Consider the following 19855-nt stretch of genomic DNA (forward strand, 5'->3'; position numbering starts at 1 on the left):
GGAGGTGCGCGGCGGCAGCGGCGGCACGAGGTGGCGGCGGCGGCACGGGTTAGGGTTAGGATCGTAGGTATGATACCATGTTGAAAACGATTGTTTTGGCAATGCTTCACGGTGTATTGATCGGTGCAAAGCGCACGTATATATAGAGTACAAAGTGAGCCACAACCTCAACTATACAAAGATTAAGAGGTGGGCCCAACTATACAATAAACATGTACAAACCATATATTCAACAGTATATTTGCTCATCAATATATATGCCTTGCCTGAATGGCCATGTGCATCACACGGGTGCTAATGACGGAGATTTCAAGCTCTTTTAGGGGGAAATTATGCCCTACATATATTTATTTATTTCTTGGCATGATGAATACTACTCCCTCCGTCCCAAAATAAGTGACTCAAAATTTACTTAACTTTGTACTAACATTAGTACAAAGTTGAGTCATTTTTGAGTCACTTATTTTAGAACGGAGGGAGTATAAGAGAAGAAGAGGGAGAATCAGTTTTTCTTCTTTACATGAGTTCATTCTTTTTCTTTTGCGATAGACACAAATCCACTTATAGAGAGTCAATAGTTAATTTCCGATTCTCATGCTTAATCTCTTCTTTCTTGATGTGTTTTAGCAAAACTGTAAAATAAACCATGTACATGTACATCAATGCACCCGAAAGAAATCAACCTTTGACGATTTTTTAAGTGCCGTTGCACATTGTTTTGCGGAGAACATGGCAAGTTGCCAGCTGATGCGACACCCTAGCTTGTTTGGATCATCGAAACTAAATTTTTATTCGGTCCAAAACATCAGTTGTCACCGTGAGCATGATGGTGTGGCATTAGGCAACCTTGTTCCAGACGGCATTGTTTTTTTTTTGAAACGGAGGCAAAAGATTTGCCTCATCGATTAAATAAGAGAGAGTAGATAAGAGTGTTACAACAACCACCTTAAGCACGGCATGCGGACTACTCTCGATATACAATACGCCCTAGTTTCTTTGCTCCAGCTGTAACCCAAAGCTTGGCCTCCTCCAGGATTGTGTTAAGAAGAATAGGCGGCGGAGCACTTTTGTGTCGGAACACCCTAGCATTACGTTCATTCCAGATGGTCCAGGAGACAAGGAGGGTTAGGGAGGCCAGGGCACTCCTGTTGGGGACGTGGCTCCCAGTACCATCCTCCCACCAATCTAGGACGGAGCCATGAAGATGCCACCTGGAGGTCTCAATGTGATGAAGACCGAGCTTGGCCACGAGAGACCTCCAAAGCCGAATAGTGAAGCGGCACTTGAAGAGAAGATGAGCACCTGTTTCCTGCTCCCTAGAACAAAGAGGGCACAGACCGCAGTTGGCCCACCCGCGCCTCTCCAGGCGATCCGCAATCCAGATCCTATCTTGGATAGCCAACCAGGCAAAGAATTTGATCTTCGGAGGAGCCCAAACTTTCCAGACGGCATTGTTAATTAATCAATCAACAGCATGCCGCTTGTACAGGGCTGGGACCAGCAAGTTTATATTGGAATGTAGTGCCTCAGAAAACATACTGTATATTGGAAATGAGAGTTGGCGGTACTCATCTTTCAGACCGATCCAAGGTGATCGATGAAGACTGGACTTTTATTACACCCACACAGCGACGGCTCGGTACACTGTTCGCAGTCCGCGTCGTCACGGTAGCTGCGTCCTTGTTGACTTGGACTGATTGGCTGACTCCATTGGTCGTTTCCTGCATTTTTCTCCCGAGGACAGCAGGCATGTGGCTCACCTTCATTCCGAGGATTCCTGATCCATGTTCAAAGATACACGTCCCCGTCTTCCTGCGGACTAGCCGCCGCCCGCCGGCCGACGGTCGTCGGTTCACACTGCTGCGTCTGAGTCAGATAATTAATAGTACTGTCCAGTGAAACCAGTCCGCCATTGACGATGTGACTTTCATACAACCTCGGTCGCGGAGACGTATTCTACAACTCTTCAGAAAGGTGCCTCGTCGTCACTTCATCAGCTTCAGTCCACGAATGGCGATGCTGCACATGTCCTTCTTCCTCCTCATCCCCTTCCTCTCCGCTGGTATCACCCTTCCACTCCCATCCGTCGCTGCCGCTGCCGACGCCGACGGCGAGCAGTTCGTCTACACCGGCTTCACCGGCTCGAGCCTCGCCCTCGACGGCGCCGCCACCATCACGGCGGGCGGCCTCGTGGAGCTGACCAACGCCACCACCCACCAGAAGGGCCACGCGTTCCACCCGGCCCCGCTGCGCCTCCGCGGGTCCCCGGACGGCGGCGGCACGGTGCGGTCCTTCTCGGTCGCCTTCGTCTGCGCCATCGTCTCCAGCTACACGGACTTCAGCACCCACGGCCTGGCCCTCGTCGTCGCGCCCGGCGTCAAGAGCCTGTCGGCCGGGCTCACGGACCAGTACCTCGGCGTCACCAACGCCCAGAACGACGGCAGCGCGGCCAACCACCTGTTCGCCGTGGAGCTGGACACCGTGCAGAACATCGAGTTCCGCGACATCAGCGCCAACCACGTCGGCATCGACATCAACAGCCTCGCCTCCGTGGCGTCCCACGAGGCTGGCTACTACGACGACGACGACCGTAACGGCGGCGGCTTCCATAATGTAAGCCTCATCAGCCGTGCCGCGATGCAAGTGTGGGTGGACTACGACAGGGTGACCACCCAGATCGATGTCACCATGGCTCCCCTTGGGATGGCGAGACCCAGCAAGCCGCTGGTCAGCACCACCCACAACTTGTCGACCGTGCTATCGGAGCCGTCGTACATCGGCTTCTCGTCGTCGACGGGCCCGGTGAACTCCCGGCACTACGTTCTCGGCTGGAGCTTGGGCATAGACAGGCCTGCCCCGGCGATTGATGCCGCCAGGCTGCCAAAGCTGCCGCAGCTGGGGTCCAAGCCTCGGTCAAGAGTTCTGGAGATAACCCTGCCAATAGCAAGCGCGGTTGTCGTCCTCGTCTTCGGCGCCGCCTTGGTTCTGCTTGTGAGAAGGCGCCTGAGGTACACCGAGGTGCGGGAAGATTGGGAGATCGAGTTCGGGCCGCACCGTTTCGCGTACAAAGATCTTTTCCATGCCACAAATGGTTTCAAGGACAAGCACCTCCTTGGTGCAGGAGGCTTCGGCATGGTGTACAAGGGGGTGCTTCCGGCGTCCGGGGTAGAGATCGCCGTGAAGAAGGTGTCCCATGGATCCAAGCAAGGGGTGAAGGAGTTCGTCGCGGAGATCGTAAGTATTGGCCGCATCAAACACCGTAATCTTGTGCAGTTACTTGGCTATTGCCGGCGAAAAGATGAGCTCATTTTGGTGTACGATTACATGCCAAACGGTAGCCTGGACAAGTATCTATACGGCCAAGGAGATGGAGATGGACTCACCTTGGACTGGGCTCAAAGGTTGCATGTCATCAAAGGGGTCGCTTGTGGCTTACACTACCTGCACGAGAGGTGGGAGAAAGTCGTCGTCCACCGAGACGTCAAGACAAGCAACGTGCTCCTCGACAAGGAAATGAATGGACGGCTAGGCGATTTTGGGCTTGCAAAGCTGTATGAGCATGGCACCAACCCACAAACAACACGTGTGGTTGGAACCACAGGATACCTAGCGCCGGAGCTAGTGAGAACAGGGAAAGCCACCCCTCTAACCGATGCTTTCTCCTTCGGAACATTCATGCTCGAGGTCACTTGCGGACGACGGCCGATCAAGCAAGACGAGCAAGGCAACCAAATCTTGTTGGCGGACTGGGTACTCGAGCACTTGCATAGAGAGTCACTCGTCGAGGCAGCAGATCCAAAGTTGCAACACAAGTACAACTCTGATGAGGTGTGCCTAATTCTCAAGATTGGACTGCTCTGCTCACACCCATCTCCCTCTGCAAGGCCCACGATGCAGCAAGTTTTGCAGTATCTTGATGGAGAACTGCCACTCCCGGAGATGACACGCTCAACCTTGAGCTTCAACTTGTTAGCTCTTAGGGAAAGAAAGGAGTTGCATTCCATGTCAAGCCCATTCTCATCTACGGCGATGACTGTCGGCACCATATCTGACCTCTCTGGCGGAAGATGACACTCATGGTGTTTGATTTAATATTGTATCATGTACTTGCTCAAGTTCTTAGCACCTTTAAATAATATTACGATACTTAAAATATTAGGTGACATATGACATGATAAGTGGATCTTGTTAACCGCATTTAGGGCACCTTAACAAACATATTCTGGTTTTGACATTATGTAAATTCATTTTCAATTTTACTGTCACATCATAGTTCAGATTTCAATGATTGCTTGGAAATAAGAGGTGGGTAAATATTGGCAAATAGATTACGTGCATTCTTTCTTGCACAAGGTTTCGAGTTTACTTGACAATTATTCTTGTCGGACATGGTTTAGCATGAAATCAGTTGGATTGTATGGAATATATTTTACACAAACAAAAAGTTGCTACAACTTAGACCACTACACTCCCCGGTCTACTTTCAATTGGCCCTCCGCCACTCCCAGTCGCATGGCCCTCCGCCACTCCCAGAACGAGTGCGCCCGCCCGTAGTTAGAGATTGATCCGGCTGAAATCCATTGCATTGGCACAATTGGCGCTCGAATCTGTCGGGGCTGGTGGCTCGAGGTGTGTGCCCTCTGCCTCACCAGATGTGGTGAGGTTCGTCTCTCTCCCCAACTCCGGTGTGGACACACGTGAGGGTTATAGGGAGGGGTGTGCCCGTCGTGCGAGGCAATGGGCACGGGAGGCCGAGGACTGCATTGCTGCCGACATGGCCTTGAACGAGTAAGTCATCTGTGTCCACAACTCCACATCCTCTAGAAGTGAAAAAGGACGAGGACGCACACCCTCGCGCGAGAATAGAACCGGGCGGTCCGTGGCATGGCCGGACTACCCTCCAAAGAGAAGGAGGAGGATAGGTACATGTCGGACAACTCGAATGATGGGCAGGTCCGGCTCGATCCATTTTGCGTCTTCGAGCTCTACTTCCACAACTAACTAGAACATGATGGCGCGCGTTGCCGCGCTCGTCCAGTTTAATGGAAAATTATAGAAATGTCTACCAAAATTATAAAATTATAATGTTGTGAATATATAACTCCATCTGATGAATATTTGATATAGTATTTTGGTGGCAAACTCACTAAACTAATAACGCGGGAACTTGGAAGTAGACCTATTTGGTGCAAAGCCACACAACAGAACATCATATTGGTTAGCTCGTGCCATGGGCATGGACACAAGGGTGTCTAGGCAGCTTTAAGTGACATGTCACAGATGAAAATGCAAACTGGCTGCTGGGTGGGGTGGGGGGGGGGGGCGTGCCTCGGGGGCAGCTCATTCTGTTATTGTTAGAAAAAAAATTGTAGTTGAATTATCATTCTGTTTTACAATAAAATTACATAGGGAAGGATTGTTTATGTACTAACCAGCTTTGCCATATGGTGATTTTGATGCTTATCTTCGTAATATTGACTATATCAGCATTTGGTTTACTTGGTGACCAATGCAGTGCAGGCTTTGATGTAGAATGTTCTACTTTTTTTTTGTGCATACAATCATCTCGAGGGTACATGGATACCTCTCAGAACGTGGTGCAGTTGTTGCCGCCGCCGGCACCGTTGCTATTTCCTTCACCCATCACGAGAGGAGCGGAAGGCTCACAACGAAGATCGTTCGATGCCTTTTTTTTGACACATAAAGATTGATCGGTGCCTGCCAGCAGCCCAAGCCTGATTAAGCACAATGGGCCTAGGTAAGTGTACAGAGCAGCAGCCCAAGAAACACCAGACAATGGCCGATCGATCTAATCAGACGGCAGCGACGTCAAAACGCTGTGAGGAGCCATAGCTCGTTCCGTTATACTGTTTCTTAATATGTCAAGGGTGATGCCAAGGGCAAGGACGGATGATGGCTCTATATTTTATACATTTTTAGAGCTCTTGGTGACATGTTCTCTTCATGTATCACGTCCTATTGAATCAAACATATGTTTATTATGCATGATTACCTTTATTTTACTCCTTTTCACCGTGAGCATTGTATAATTAGCTCTTGCAAATGATGTAAGACTATTTGATGATTAATAAAATGTCACGAAGGCTTTTTCAATCTCAGTCGACTGAAACTTAACGAAGTTTCAGTCAAATGACAGAACATATAAAAAATAGTATCACCCTACTGAGATTTAGCAATCCCGACATTGCCTATGGACCTCCGTAGCCAAGTGGAAGGCACGGTTTCCACGATTTACTGTGCCCAAGTCAGGGATGACTTGTCCACTCACAACCGTCTGATCGAGAATCGAAGCACGAGATCGACTCAGGTGCGCTCCCACTACCGTCACGCACCGAAAGCGAAGTCCCGAGACTGCACGCTGAAACAGGTGCTACACTCCCACTCCCGACTCGCACCGCGCCGCCGGCGGAAGCGATGGCGGAGCTTCGGCACTCGACGGCGGCGGCGGCCGCCCGCGCATCCAACTCTCCGGCAAAGCGCGACTCCGACGCGGCCTCCGCCTCCTCCCCATTCGCCTCCACCTCCGCCGCCCGCGGCCGCGACGACGACGGCAAGGACGCCCACCGCTCCTCACCTCTCCTCCCGCACCACCATCACCACAAGCAGCTCCTTCCGTCTCCCCTCCGCTCCCTCCTCGCCCTCGAGGACCCCAGGCACCCCACCGCCTCCCTCTCCTACCGGATCTTGCTCGCCGTCCTCGCGCTCATCCTGCTCGCGGCCCTCTTCTCCGCGCCCTCCCTCTGGTCCCGCTTCGTGAGTTCCCGTTCCTCCCTCTACATTCGGTTTCATCAGAATCCCAACCTAGCACTTACATTTTTGTTTGTTTATCCAGAACACGCCCTACTTGTGCCAGAAGGAGGGGATCACGCTGCATTGCCCTCAGGTGAAGTGCTCCTGATCTCGGCAACCATTCTGGCGATTTGTATTCACGTGAGAAACTTTTATTCTGATGAATTCAATTGTATTGGGCGCAGACGAAAGAGCCCCTCTCACTGTGGGAGAACCCACGTGCTGCCACCGCGTCCTGGAAGCCCTGCGCTGAGCGTCGAAGCGATGAGCCCTCAGGCAAGCCCAGTATTGACATTACTTCAAAGACCAAAAATGTACTCCCTCCGTCCGGAAATACTTGTCCCAGAGATGAATGTATCTAGACTTATTATAGTTCTAGATACATCCATTTTTATCAATTTCTCCGACAAGTATTTTCGGACGGAGGGAGTAGTAGCATATGCTGCACCATTCACTTTTAGCCTTGCTGTACCAGTCACTGTGAGGTCACTTATTGCTTACCACACAACCTAGATTTATGGCAATTCTTTTAACTCTTGCATGTTTAGTGATTACTGTGTTGTGTGGAATTTGTTAGGGTGGCTAAAACCTGAACTACAGTGTTCTTCGAGAGTCGACTTGTGACCCATAGTTCCATACTTTCATTTCCATGTAAGGTTGCAGATTTATGACGCAGCATATGGAAACTGAATTTATTTTATTGCTATGAAATGACGAAATATTGCCAACATTAATGTGGAGTTAAAATTGTAATGCACTTCTCATTCATAGACTTCTGGCAGCAATGTGAGTCAGAGCACAGAATACTTTCTATGTGAAGCGCAATGCCAGTTCTTATGAAAACATCTTCTAGCCATGATTTTGTGATGTTTCCCCTTAGAACCATAGTGCTTCCCTGCAAGAAAGGATACCTCAGTCAGTGGAGAGACGTGCACCCTATGTCATTTACATCAACTTCCCGGTCAAAAAGAAAACATCAACTTCTGCCTTTTACATCAAACATTTGTGTCCTTTCATGATTGGGCCCTGATAAGTGATAATATTTATATCATTCTATATAATGCAGATGTCCCACCTGAGAACGAAACCTCTGGGTATATTTTTATCCATGCTGAGGGTGGACTGAACCAGCAACGAATAGCTGTATGTATGCACTTCTGTTTTCTCAGCCTTCCTCACTTTATTTTGTGTGATTGTTAAATACTTGTTTCAGTGGTGCAATGGTTTTTTCTGCGTAAACATAGTTCTGAGTCTCTGAATCTCGCTGTTACATGGGAATTGTTTTTCCTATGATGGTGGTTGCTGCTTAAGCATATCAGCCTGTACCTTCAACATATTTATGATAATTCCTTTTTATAGCATGTTTTCGCTATGATCTTCTGTTGCTTATTTAAGAAATAAAATTATAATTCTCCTGTTGTTTAATACTTATTTGTGTACCTGCCTAAGAAGATCATGCCAATTTCTTAAGCAGTGGGCAGTGGTAACGAGTTTCCTAAGCTGACATTGAGTTTCAGTTACAACATAGGCCCATCTGCTACTTTGTAATCTTTGGTGTTTCTGCAGATATGTAATGCTGTTGCAATTGCTAAGATAATGGAAGCAACACTTATTTTGCCAGTTCTGAAGCAGGACCAAATATGGAAAGACCAGACGTAAGTGCTACTTTCTCTTGTTACTTCTACTTGTTCTTACTTCTTCTACTTGTATATTCTTCTTTAATTGATAGTCCTATTATACAAAATTCGCTTCACAGATATTCTAATGAAATTTTCAGTTTACCGAGGATAGTTTCGTACTAGAATGTTTCAAAAATGAACTATAGTTATTCTAGCAAAATCAGTCAGTTTTTCTGCAGGCATGTGGCGCCAATATGCTTCTGGTCTGAGTATCGGATTCATTTTAAGGATAATTTTCTTCTTGTACTACTCCTGGAATGATCAAAATACCTGCTCGTGAAAGTCACTATTCTTCTTCATGCTTAACTATTATTGTATTGTTGTTATAGGATATCCTAATCAGGGGCAAATCCTCCTTGATGCTGCACTGGTGAATTAGTGACTACTGAAAACAACTACATAGTATATAGAATATACCATTTGGAGCTTCATTATGAATTTTATAAAGTGGAAACTTCACAAAATCACGTTTTGTAGGTCTAAAGTTTTCTTACTCCATTGCAGGGTTTGAAAATAAAGAACTAGGAGTAATTGATATTGAATATAATGCAGAGTCATAATTCTCTTAGTTGCAGCATCACATAATCCGACTGTGCGTCTATGCTAAATATATGGTGTTTGCCATTGGTATTTAAATTGTTAACAACATTTATTTTCTCTGCAGCAAATTTGAAGATATCTTTGATGTGGATCATTTTATAAACTATCTGAAGGACGACGTACGCATCGTCCGAGACATCCCTGACTGGTTCACAGAAAAAGATGAACTCTTCACCAGTATAAAGTATGTCTAATGTACTCTTTTTTTCCCCTGCCTTAAGTCTTGGGGCATATTTGATTCAAAGGATTTTTTTTATGAATTTTGGAGGATTGCAATCTCTTAGATTTTTCCTACGTGGTTTGTTTGATTTTAGGGATTGTAATCCATATGAATTTTCAGACTCTATTTCGTAGGAATGTTTCCTTGATTAGTACTTCTTCCAAAAAAAATATGGTTTCCTTTGGTGCAATCAATCCTAGATGACTCAAGGTGTGACATTGCAATCCTACAATATTCCTATCCGTGTGTGTTCTGGAACCTTGTGAGTCAAAGTGGACACTACCGCTACCTTGCTGAAATTGGCGTCACAGCAACCCGCAAACACTAGTGGCATTGAACTTTTTGGTATTTTCTGTCATTAGTGTCATTTTTCAATAATTCTGTTGAATTTATCTCAATGGGTATGAGAAGTCCAAAATTACATCCATCTTGATGTACTGTAAATCTTGTGTGTTGTCTATCATATGCTCATAGCTATACTTTTTTGTTGGAAAGTAGGCTGACGCCCGGCCTTAGAGTGAGGTCCATCATCTTAGGTATATACTGCTAATCTGAAGCAGTTTATCCTGAAGGCCATCCTTGTTTCTGTCTCAAAATATAACTGGACTGAAAGATAAAATGCTCAAATTAACCAGTATCCACATAGAATGGGAGTTTTAAAGCCTAGTAAATCAAATCAGGTGTACATACATTTCTTTTTTTTTTTGCTTTTCGCGGAGAGATATTTCAAATACACTGTTTTCTGGGTTTCCTTCTTATGAAGTTAAATGTAGATTCAGGAATTTCTGGAACTGTTGCTTCTTTTCACAACCTGCAGTCTCACCTTGTCTTACGTTTTTTTTTTGTTTTGACGCTGCTACGGCGGGCAAAAGCCGGCCTGAACAATTTTCATTTTTAAAACCAAGGTCGAGATACAAACACAAAGGCTACAACAACAAGTAGCACCCAACACACAAAGAAAAGAAACAGGGAACATTAGAAGAAGAACCAGAAGCAAGCTACGACAACAGTCGACACCAAGAACTTAGCACCCATCCTCAATGGGAAGACCGAGAAAGAATGGGGACTAGGATTGTTGGATCAGACGAAGGGAGATCCGACACCGAGAAGACGTTGAGAAGAAGTCGCCTGCTGCTCTGCGGTCACTCAGCACCTTGAAGAACTAGGAGAGTCACAACCACCGCCGAAGGGTTTCCCACTGCCTAGCCACGACGCGACAGAGAGAGCTGCTGACCGTGCCGAAGGGCAATGTTCCACCGAGACAGCCCTGCACCTCCTCTGGCCACACCACGGCCTCCATCACAAATAGAGAGAACCAGAACACTATGTGATGCAACAAAACCTCAGGCGTCGTCGAAGGGTACCAAAACTCTGAGTCATCACCGCCGCCACAAGCACCCAAGAGAGAGGTCGACCAACAGCACCAGGATGACCAAGGTAAAGGCCGCCGTCACATATCACTTCCACCACCGCCACCAAACAGTCCAACAAGCCAACCACGCTCCAACCGAGACACCAAGCAACCCACGACAGATCCATGGTTCCAAGACTATGCCCCCAAGGGGGAAACGACATCTTCGATGTCGTCATCGTCCAATCCATGGAAGGATTTTAGGCTTTCGCCCGGAGCGCACCTTGTCTTATGTTCACTATGATAAACCTGTCTTTTTGCTTTCTTACTTGTCTCAATGTATATATCTGTTCTGCTTATAGCGGGTGTTAGGGATCAAATGACTACATTGTGTTAATATGTTCTGCATATAACAGTATTGCAATGTGGTCTATGACAGGCGCACTGTGAAGAACATCCCAAAGTATGCATCTGCACAGTTTTACATTGATAATGTACTTCCAAGGATCAAAGAGAAAACAATAATGTCTATTAAGCCATTTGTCGACAGGTTGGGGTAAGTCAACAGTTGAATGCAACTATATTGTGGCAATTATTCATACATTTGTTGTCTTAACCCAAAATGCCCTATCTACTTCCATGCATATAACAGTAAGGAGAACATTGTTTTTTTTTTGTGCTGCAAAAGTACATTGTACGAAATCTCTCTTGTGCATGGAGGAGTAGAAACAAATATAATGCAAACCTTCAATTTCAGGTATGACAATGTTCCAATGGAGATTAACCGACTAAGATGCAGAGTTAATTATCACGCCTTAAAGTTCCTACCCGATATTGAAGAAATGGCTGATAAGCTGGCAACAAAGATGAGGAACCGAACTAGCAGCGGGAATCCATACATGTAGGCTACAGTGAATATCTTCTGTTCAATCTCTTTGGAGTTCATTGTTTAGGGAATGCTTATTTGATGATCAAGTAATTGCCACTTCTTCTAAAGGGCCCTTCATCTGAGATATGAGAAAGGAATGGTGGGCCTGTCCTTTTGTGATTTTGCTGGAACACGTGATGAGAAAGTGATGATGGCAGCTTATAGACAGAAAGAATGGCCACGGCGCTTTAAGGTCATCTCAATTTTTGTTTTTTAAACAGTTCAGTTATCTCATTGAACTTCAAAGTGATGCCCACAACATAGCTTTCTAACAGTTTTCAATGTTGTTATGCGCACACAGAATGGATCTCACCTTTGGCCATTAGCATTGCAAAAGAGAAAAGAAGGGCGTTGCCCCCTTGAGCCTGGTGAGATAGCTGTGATCCTGCGTGCAATGGGATACACAAGGGAAACACAGATATACGTTGCATCAGGGCAAGTGTACGGCGGTAAAAACAGGATGGCTCCCCTCAGGAACATGTTCCCTAACTTGGTGAGTACTACTTCCACAGCTCAACCGAAGTGCTTCTTCACTGCCCTTGCAGACACATTACCACATTCCATCAAGTCCTTTTTTCTGGAATAAGTCCATTAAACCCCACAACTATTGCTTAAATCTAAAAATCACGAGTCGAGGAGCTTTAAATGCCCGGTTTCGAAGCAGGGATCGACTTCCAGACTTGGAAAATAGTTGAGGAGGGGCGAAACAGACTTATTCATTTCCTGCTCTTCTCCCTGAATGCATTTGCCATGACAGACCTAAACTTTGCATATATACGGTATGCAGGTGACCAAGGAGGAGCTGGCGAGCACGGCGGAGATGGAGCACTTCAGGAAGCACGTGACGAGCCTGGCGGCGCTGGACTTCCTGGTGTGCCTCAAGTCGGACGTGTTCGTGATGACGCACGGCGGCAACTTCGCCAAGCTCATCATGGGGGCGCGGCGCTACAGCGGGCGCCACCGGCTCAAGTCCATCAAGCCCGACAAAGGGCTCATGTCCAAGTCCCTAGGTGACCCGTACCTGGCATGGGCCTCCTTTGCCGAGGACGTCGTCATCTCGCACCAGGCCCGTGCCGGCCTCCCCGAGCCCACCTTCCCCGGCTACGACCTCTGGGAGAACCCCCTCACCCCCTGCATGTGCAGAGCATGAGATAGACCGAGTAGCGGCAGACAGACGAGTGGCAAGCCACTGCTAAGCTAGCTATAGCTCTTTCATTGATGTCCTCCTGATTTTGTTCATACGGCACTACTACTAGCAGTAAGTGTTCCTGCGGCCTTGGCTATCTAAGTTTTTGTGTTGTGTAGATGATCAGAATTCAGTAGTGGTTCACCGGCTAGATTAGTGCTTTCATGCACGGTTTCTCAAAACAGATATATTGATCAGATGTCGCATTATTGAGCTAGCTAGTTCTTCTAATTTTTCCGTTATTTCCTTTTGATTGTGTTCATGTGGCACCACTAGTGGTAAGTACTCCTGTGCTCCTGGATGTTCAGAACTTAAGACGATTAGACCACTGCCTCGCCTAGATCACTCGGCTTCTCTAGTTCTATATATTGGGTGTTCAGAACTTCAGATGCACTTTGCAAAGCACGGTCTCTTGACCCAGATAATGTATTCCTGGCACGGGCTAGCCACGTAGCCACGAAGAAAGCTACTGTGTTTTGATGACGAGTGTGCGCCAGCGGTACCTTTTCATTCAGGTTCGGCCCTCAGCTTCAGTATGAGGGAAGGGAATCTCAGAGCAGGTGAAGACGCGGAGCGTGGGCTGCGATTTAGTCCCACCTCGCTACCTGAGCGGTGTGTTGCGTGGTTTATAAGGGGAAGCGCTGCCTCACGCATCGTGTTCGTAAAAAGGAGAGACGGTTGGCATCTCCCCTGACAGGGACGGGAACGGTCTTCGGACTTTCCTCTAGCACACTGCGGTTAAGGCTACCCGTTTCGGCGGATCTTACCCAAATTTTTTTACCATTTCCTGCGCTTTTGCACCTATACTCGTCACCCATTAAAAAAATACTACTCACATTTGCTGCCTTTTTCACTGTACTCGTCAAAATGTTAATTAAAAAAATACTAACACATTTGCTTCCCTTTTCACTGTACTCGTCAAAATGTTAAGCTGTTTGATTGTTTTGCATCTGCAGCGCCTTATACTAATCACATCAAAATTACTTTCCGTATTTGCTGCGTTTCGCAAAAGTGTTTAGCATTTATGTATTGCAATGCACCTATACTTGTCACGCATTAAAAGAATCCATGCTTTTGTTACACTACTCTTTTACAAGTTTGTGTTTATATTACACTTATACTTGTCACACATTAAAAAATTATCACAGCGCCTTATACAAAATCTTGGACGCATGGTCTACTTGCTCTGGCACACGGTCACTTGCAAATCATGATTGGGGTTGGTCCATGCTCTTGTTACACTATTATTTTCAGAAGTTTAATAACATGTGCTTATATTACAAAATCTTGGACGCATGGTCTCCTTGCTCTGGCATACGGTCACCTGCAAATCATGATTGTGTGGTGGTTGCAAGGGAGCACTAGTCTTTTTTCACCGCATCCGCTATATTTAAGAGCAACTCTAGTGAAATCGGCTTCAGGTCATCATAATTTATGCTGGACGCTCCTTGAGCATGTGAGCCTCCATATTTGGAGGATGTGTCGCACGAGGGAAGTAAACCTCCTCAACTTTTTTCTCCATGCAAATGGTGTAGACGGCCATACGCCTATGTCATCGAGAAGTGTGCCAATTAATGAGAGTCGCCGTGCATCAAATGCCCGCGAACATTCCCGCTAAGTTTCTCATCGCTTGTCATGTTTTCCCTCCGCCCGCTGCCCACGGCTATAAAATGATCATCGTCGTGTCTGGATAGCTTATACCATAACTACAGACAACCTCAACTTTCCTCACCGACGTTCACATCCTCCATTTCCCTTCCGTCGCCATGTTGCCTCTCCTACGACGGAGACTAGGTGCCACTCTAGGGGGGAGGAGGGAAGGCATATCATGGATGAGGAGCAAGCGGAGGAGAAGGCCGCCCTCATGGCTGAGGAGGAGGAATGGGATAGACGTGACACGCTGGACGCTATGCAGGAGGATCCTGCCCTCGATGAGTGTCCAGATTGGGATCTCAAAACACACTCCATTGATCGGGATATCCAGTATGCCACGTGCAAATCCAGTGTGCCAGGATAGAGCTCCCCTACACAACTCATATAGGCCACCATGTGGTTTCTCGGCCTCACTGTTAATGACGTATTGGAATGAGCATTACGCCACCTTAGCCTCGTGTCCGTCTGCCCTGGCGAATTCTTCAAGGAGACCGGCCGCCACTGGGCAGGCGTTGGACGGAGAGGGACCACGCCGTATGGCTCCATTTTGGAAACATGTGGATTTATAAGGAGCGCATCAGATAACACAAATTCGTCATGACCATGGTGACATTCGTCGAGACGGGTCGCGCCATATTGGGCCTTGCCCATAGAAAAAGCCATCCCGACTTTGACGACGACATGGTGGGAATGGGATGAAGACTAGATCGCCAGACCGTCACACCGCCATGCCTAGACGAGAAGTTGAGTCATCACATATACATGTACCCCGTCCATATCATTCACCATCGACGTGGTGTGGTTCAAAATCATGCTATAGTCGCTCAAAAGTTGCACCTATGGTATGCAAATGTCATCCCGTGTTAAGAACTTCGCAATGCAATGTTTAGCTTTAAATTAGTGTTTTCAACCCTTCATTTGGTGGATAACTTGTTGAGTTTTGATGAAAAAGGATAAAAAATGGAAGAGATGTGGAGATAATCGATATGACTACTTTGAGTTTGCGCGTCACCTGGCCAATCTACATATAAAGCATTGCCCACATATATTATGTCTTGTATGGCATCTCTGCTAGAGTTTCTCTAACAATCCATGATTGACCTGATGACCAGTGAGTCAGCTAATCTGCTGGTGGGATCAGCCGATTGACAACCACTTTGACAAATTAGGATTCCTATAAATTGCCTCGAAATAAGGCAAGTAAACACTAAACTGCCCCCTCCCCCTCAAAGAAAAGAAAAATAGTAACTGACACGAATATGTAACGAACGTTCGCTGGGAGCAAAACTGCCAGGGAATGTTCGAGTAGCCATGCTAAAACAACTAAAAAAGCCATGTGTTTGTTAGGGAGTTGTCATGTATTTTTTTTAAATGTCATCATTTGCTGCGATGATGCCCAAGAGCGGGAGCGTCCTCCTCATCACATCTGTGCTCTGATTGTGGCAGCGCTGGCGAAGATCTGTTGAGGGTTCTTATGGTGTGGGAAAGAAGAAGCACCAGGGGGCAAGTGTGCGGTGGCTTGGGAGGCCATGTGTACACCGCGATGGGCAGGCGGCCTGGGAATCCCAAACCTGCGGTGGATGAACAAGGCCCTGCGGGCGAGATGTCCTTGGCTACAACGGACCGACCGCAATAGGCCATGGAGCGAGTTCTCCATATCAGTACCGGCGGAATCAATGGAAATATACCGAGCGACAACTAGAGCCAGGGTGGGGAATGGAAAATCAACTCTTTTCTGGGAGGATAAATGGATAGACGGATACCGGACATGCGATCTACCACCGGAAATCTACCGGCGCATCCCGAGCCGGATCAGGAAGAAGAAGACAATGGAGGAAGCGGTGCTCACCGCGGCTTGGGAAGGAGACATTGGGCCGGACCTATCAGTGGATGCCATTGAGCAGTTCTTCTCACTATGGCAGAGGGTGTCCGCGGCTGGCAGCAAACATACATGACACATTTACTTGGTCCTGGACGATGGATAGCCAGTTCTCGGCTAAGTTTGCATACGAGGCTAGATTCATGGGAAGGGAAGTGTCACCCACGCTGCATTCATGTGGAAGTCGGGAGCCCCGCTCAAGTGCCGCTTCTTCACTTGGCTTGCACTCAAGGGACGACTGTGGACTTCAGACAGACTTGCCAGGCGTGGTCTACCGTATCAAGATACCTGCTCGTTCTGTGATCAACATGATGAAGCAATCCAACACCTTCTGGTGGGTTGTGTATTTGCGAGGCAGGTATGGAGATGGCTCAGTATCAGAACAGGCAAAGACGCTTTTGAACCAAGACATGAGGAATGCCTGGAGGCTTGGTGCACCAAGCAGGACCGGAGCAAGCAAGACAGGAGGAACATTCGGACTTTGAGCCTCCTTGGCATGTGGCTCATCTGGAAGCATCGAAATGACATCGTCTTCAACGGCACAACGCCATTGCTGGCGAGGATCATGCAGCACATGACCGAGGAAGGAATCTTGTGGCGAAGACGGGACTGCTCAAGGGTGCAATTAGAGGGTTCGAGGTGGGAAACATAGGGTGGGCAGTGAGGGAGTAGTTAGTCCAAGAGTGTGAGGTGGATGCGGCTTGACCGCTTGTACATATCTACTCCCTCCGTTCCAAAATAGATGACCCAACTTTGTACTAAAGTTAGTACAAAGTTGGGTCATCTATTTTGGAACAGAGGGAGTATGATGTAACGCGTGTAACCTTGGGAAGCTTTTTCTCACCCTTCTTTAATGCATGATATGCACACTCATGCGTATTGGAAAAAAAAAATGTCACCATTTGATTCTGACCAGAGGGGTATGCGGGCGTTCGCTGGGGCCTCCCAGCAAATGTTCGGCAGGTAACATTTTCTAATAGTAAAACAGGGGCAGCCAAGTAGCCAACAACCAAAACCCCAGCCGCAGAACGGAAACGGAAACTTCTGTGCCCGCGCCCGTACACGGCTCTTGCCTCCATGGCCTCCACGGCGGCGGCGGCGGCGGCGGCGCCGGTGGTGATGGTGACGAACGACGACGGCATCGACGCGCCGGGGCTCATCTTCCTCGTCGACCAGCTCGTCGCCCAGGGGCGCTACCGCGTCCTCGTCTGCGCGCCCGACACGTCAGTCTTCTCCCCACCCACCCTCGTGACTTCCCTTTCGTCGATCCGTCCTGTTTCTTGGTTACTTGTTGCTTTGCGAAGATTCTGCCGTGGGAGCACACGGCGATTGACGGTGCGCTGGTTCTGATGGGGATTTCTTGGGTCGAAGTATTAGGAGAGACACAAAAAAAAAAGGAAGAATTTTGGATGGGAAATGTTATTTGGCATTCGCACCTGAAAAAGCATCAAAGCATGGGAACGGGAGATACAGTATTTTTCTTGTTATGCATTTTTTTTCTGTCGTTTATGTTCTTCCTATTGATCATTGATGTCAAACTACAGAAAGAAATGTTACCTTCAAAGAAACAGGTGAATTTCGATGCTGTAAAAGTAAAAGTCGCGATTGAACATTTGAACAATTCATTCCACTATTCCAGGTGCTGAGTACTGTTTTTCGTATGGGTAAGTTCAGGATAAAATTCCAATGTGGACCATGTACTTGTTAAAAGAACATAGGTTAATTAAGATTTAAAAGCATGAGCACATCCCATCTCGTTTAGCAACCAAAGATCCCTCAAAGTGAAAGGCTGAACCATATTCAGATAAGGATTTCGGCTGTAAAATCTGGTGCAATCCGGTGGAAGTTTTTTAAGTCTGTTTCAACCTAAATATCGGTTGATACAACTAGATTTGTACAGTGGAATTTACTCTTAATTTATAAGGAAAATTAATTCATGAAGAAAGGAACCCATAACTGAACCTGTTTCGCCACATGATTAGAGCACTGAGTATAGCTTTAAGCATTATATATACCGGGCATCAGCTTCTGCAAGCTGCTGTGTGCAGAACATGGAATCTGTCCTGGTGCAGAATGTAACTGACTTTAGCTTCGAATACACCATTCATCATTGAAGTTGCCACGTTGTGTTCAATAAAGTATGATGTTGGGCAACTTTGATTTGGAATGTGTGCTATTGGTGCATAACAGTATGTCAGATAATAAGATGCACTTATGGTTCATTTAGGGAATGGTTTTCTTTGCAAAGTACTGATGTTGTCATCGATCTGAAACCTTGGTGCTGTGGAGAATAAAAATGATTTAGTGTGATGTGAAGCAAAGGAAGGCGTGAGTATAAGATTTAACTGATTCCAATGTCCACTTTATGGCACCAATTTTGTAATGTTGTTTATTTATTTTTCTCGTAAAATGCAGAGACAGGTCGGGCGTTAGCCACTGCATTACATGGCGTTCTGCACTTCGCTGTAAACATGTCAATATCAATGGTGCTACAGCATTTGGAGTTTCAGGTTTGTCTGGTTTAGTTTTATGAGTTTCATCTTTTTATATTATATACATGCCAGGTTTTTTGCCACCCGTGGGCTATACCATTGCATGGGTTGCCGTCCCGTCGCTGCCTCGAGATTTGCTCCGCAGTTGTAGAGCCAACTCACACAGCAGTTTAATACTCCTAAGAAGTTACCATTAATTAATTAAGACGATTACACCGACAACTATAGTGCAGCATGTCAGCTAGTGGGAGAAGGATATCTGGTTGCTACTGTGTGTCATTTTTGTTTGTTTATTTCTTTTATTTTATTCTGGCATGGTTAAATGAGGACACATGCTAGTGGTAGGTCCAGCTTATTCGCACATACCATTTGTTTTTTTCATTACCTGCAACCGATGCCAGACTAGGAGAAGACTAGCATTATATATGGTGCCATGATTTCCCAAGAAGCTTTGTCGATGATATTTTTGCCAAATTTGATAGTGTCAATGTGGGGCTGTGGTCTTTATAGACATAAAACAGAACTGTTCACACTTTATTTTACATGAGAAACTTGGAGGCAATATGATCTTAACATTTATGTGCAATACTGTCAGCTATCTTCTTCATTGCTCCTCTGCTACTGCTAGTTTCCCTTTTAATATTCCAGTTAAGTTATGCAGTAGTAACAGCGGAAGCACTAGACAGTGGCATCCGTCCGTAGTAACAGGGGTTTATCTAAACTCAAGATAAGGTGGTTTTGATAGGTTGATTGAAACAAAGGAGATAAAGAGGCTGATTTGATTCATCCAATGTAGCCAAGTCATGTGGCGTGTTCGATTCGTATGTGAAAAGATCACCCCGTTGAATGATAGAAGTCATTAAATGATAGGAGTATAACTGTTATGTTTCACTGTACATGTCGGACCTAATTGCTATAGTTAATTTTTTTAGGGGATAATTGCTATAGTGAATGACCATATGGCTATCACAATACTCTAACCATATCGCTACATTCAACAACCGAACATTGCCCGCATCAAGTGAATCCCAGACGGTGGATGGATGCGGGGTTATAG

At 46.6% G+C, this 19855-nt stretch overlaps 3 protein-coding genes and 1 non-coding gene across 5 annotated transcripts in view; all 4 read left to right on the forward strand.

Annotated features, from left to right (window-relative positions):
* Positions 1-1912: 1912 nt before the first annotated feature.
* LOC119323599 (L-type lectin-domain containing receptor kinase SIT2-like) lies at positions 1913-4305 on the forward strand. The gene has a single exon (XM_037597292.1). It carries the CDS (start codon positions 2011-2013, stop codon positions 4069-4071), a length of 2061 nt encoding a protein of 686 aa, XP_037453189.1. The 5' UTR covers positions 1913-2010; the 3' UTR covers positions 4072-4305.
* A 2057-nt stretch (positions 4306-6362) lies between these two features.
* On the forward strand, positions 6363-13005 carry LOC119324247 (protein PECTIC ARABINOGALACTAN SYNTHESIS-RELATED-like). Its single transcript, XM_037598008.1, has 11 exons — positions 6363-6774; positions 6854-6904; positions 6996-7086; positions 7877-7953; positions 8377-8465; positions 9154-9273; positions 11100-11216; positions 11418-11561; positions 11658-11781; positions 11890-12081; positions 12376-13005. Exons 1-11 carry the CDS (start codon positions 6436-6438, stop codon positions 12736-12738), a joined length of 1707 nt encoding a protein of 568 aa, XP_037453905.1. The 5' UTR covers positions 6363-6435; the 3' UTR covers positions 12739-13005.
* A 424-nt stretch (positions 13006-13429) lies between these two features.
* On the forward strand, positions 13430-13553 carry LOC119327125. Its single transcript, XR_005158405.1, has one exon. It is a non-coding gene; the product is annotated as a U6atac minor spliceosomal RNA (small nuclear RNA).
* Positions 13554-17310: 3757 nt separating this feature from the next.
* Positions 17311-19855, forward strand: part of LOC119323337 (5'-nucleotidase SurE-like) — a 6689-nt gene continuing 4144 nt past the window's right edge. For both annotated transcript variants that reach the window (XM_037596965.1, XM_037596964.1), the window contains exons 1-2: positions 17311-17529; positions 18722-18816. In XM_037596965.1, coding sequence (XP_037452862.1) covers positions 17384-17529; positions 18722-18816 — 241 coding nt within the window. In that variant the 5' untranslated portion in view covers positions 17311-17383. The remainder of the gene's footprint in view (positions 17530-18721; positions 18817-19855) is intronic.

Source organism: Triticum dicoccoides, chromosome 6B (assembly GCF_002162155.2).
Source record: "Triticum dicoccoides isolate Atlit2015 ecotype Zavitan chromosome 6B, WEW_v2.0, whole genome shotgun sequence".
Taxonomy (NCBI): domain Eukaryota; kingdom Viridiplantae; phylum Streptophyta; class Magnoliopsida; order Poales; family Poaceae; genus Triticum; species Triticum dicoccoides.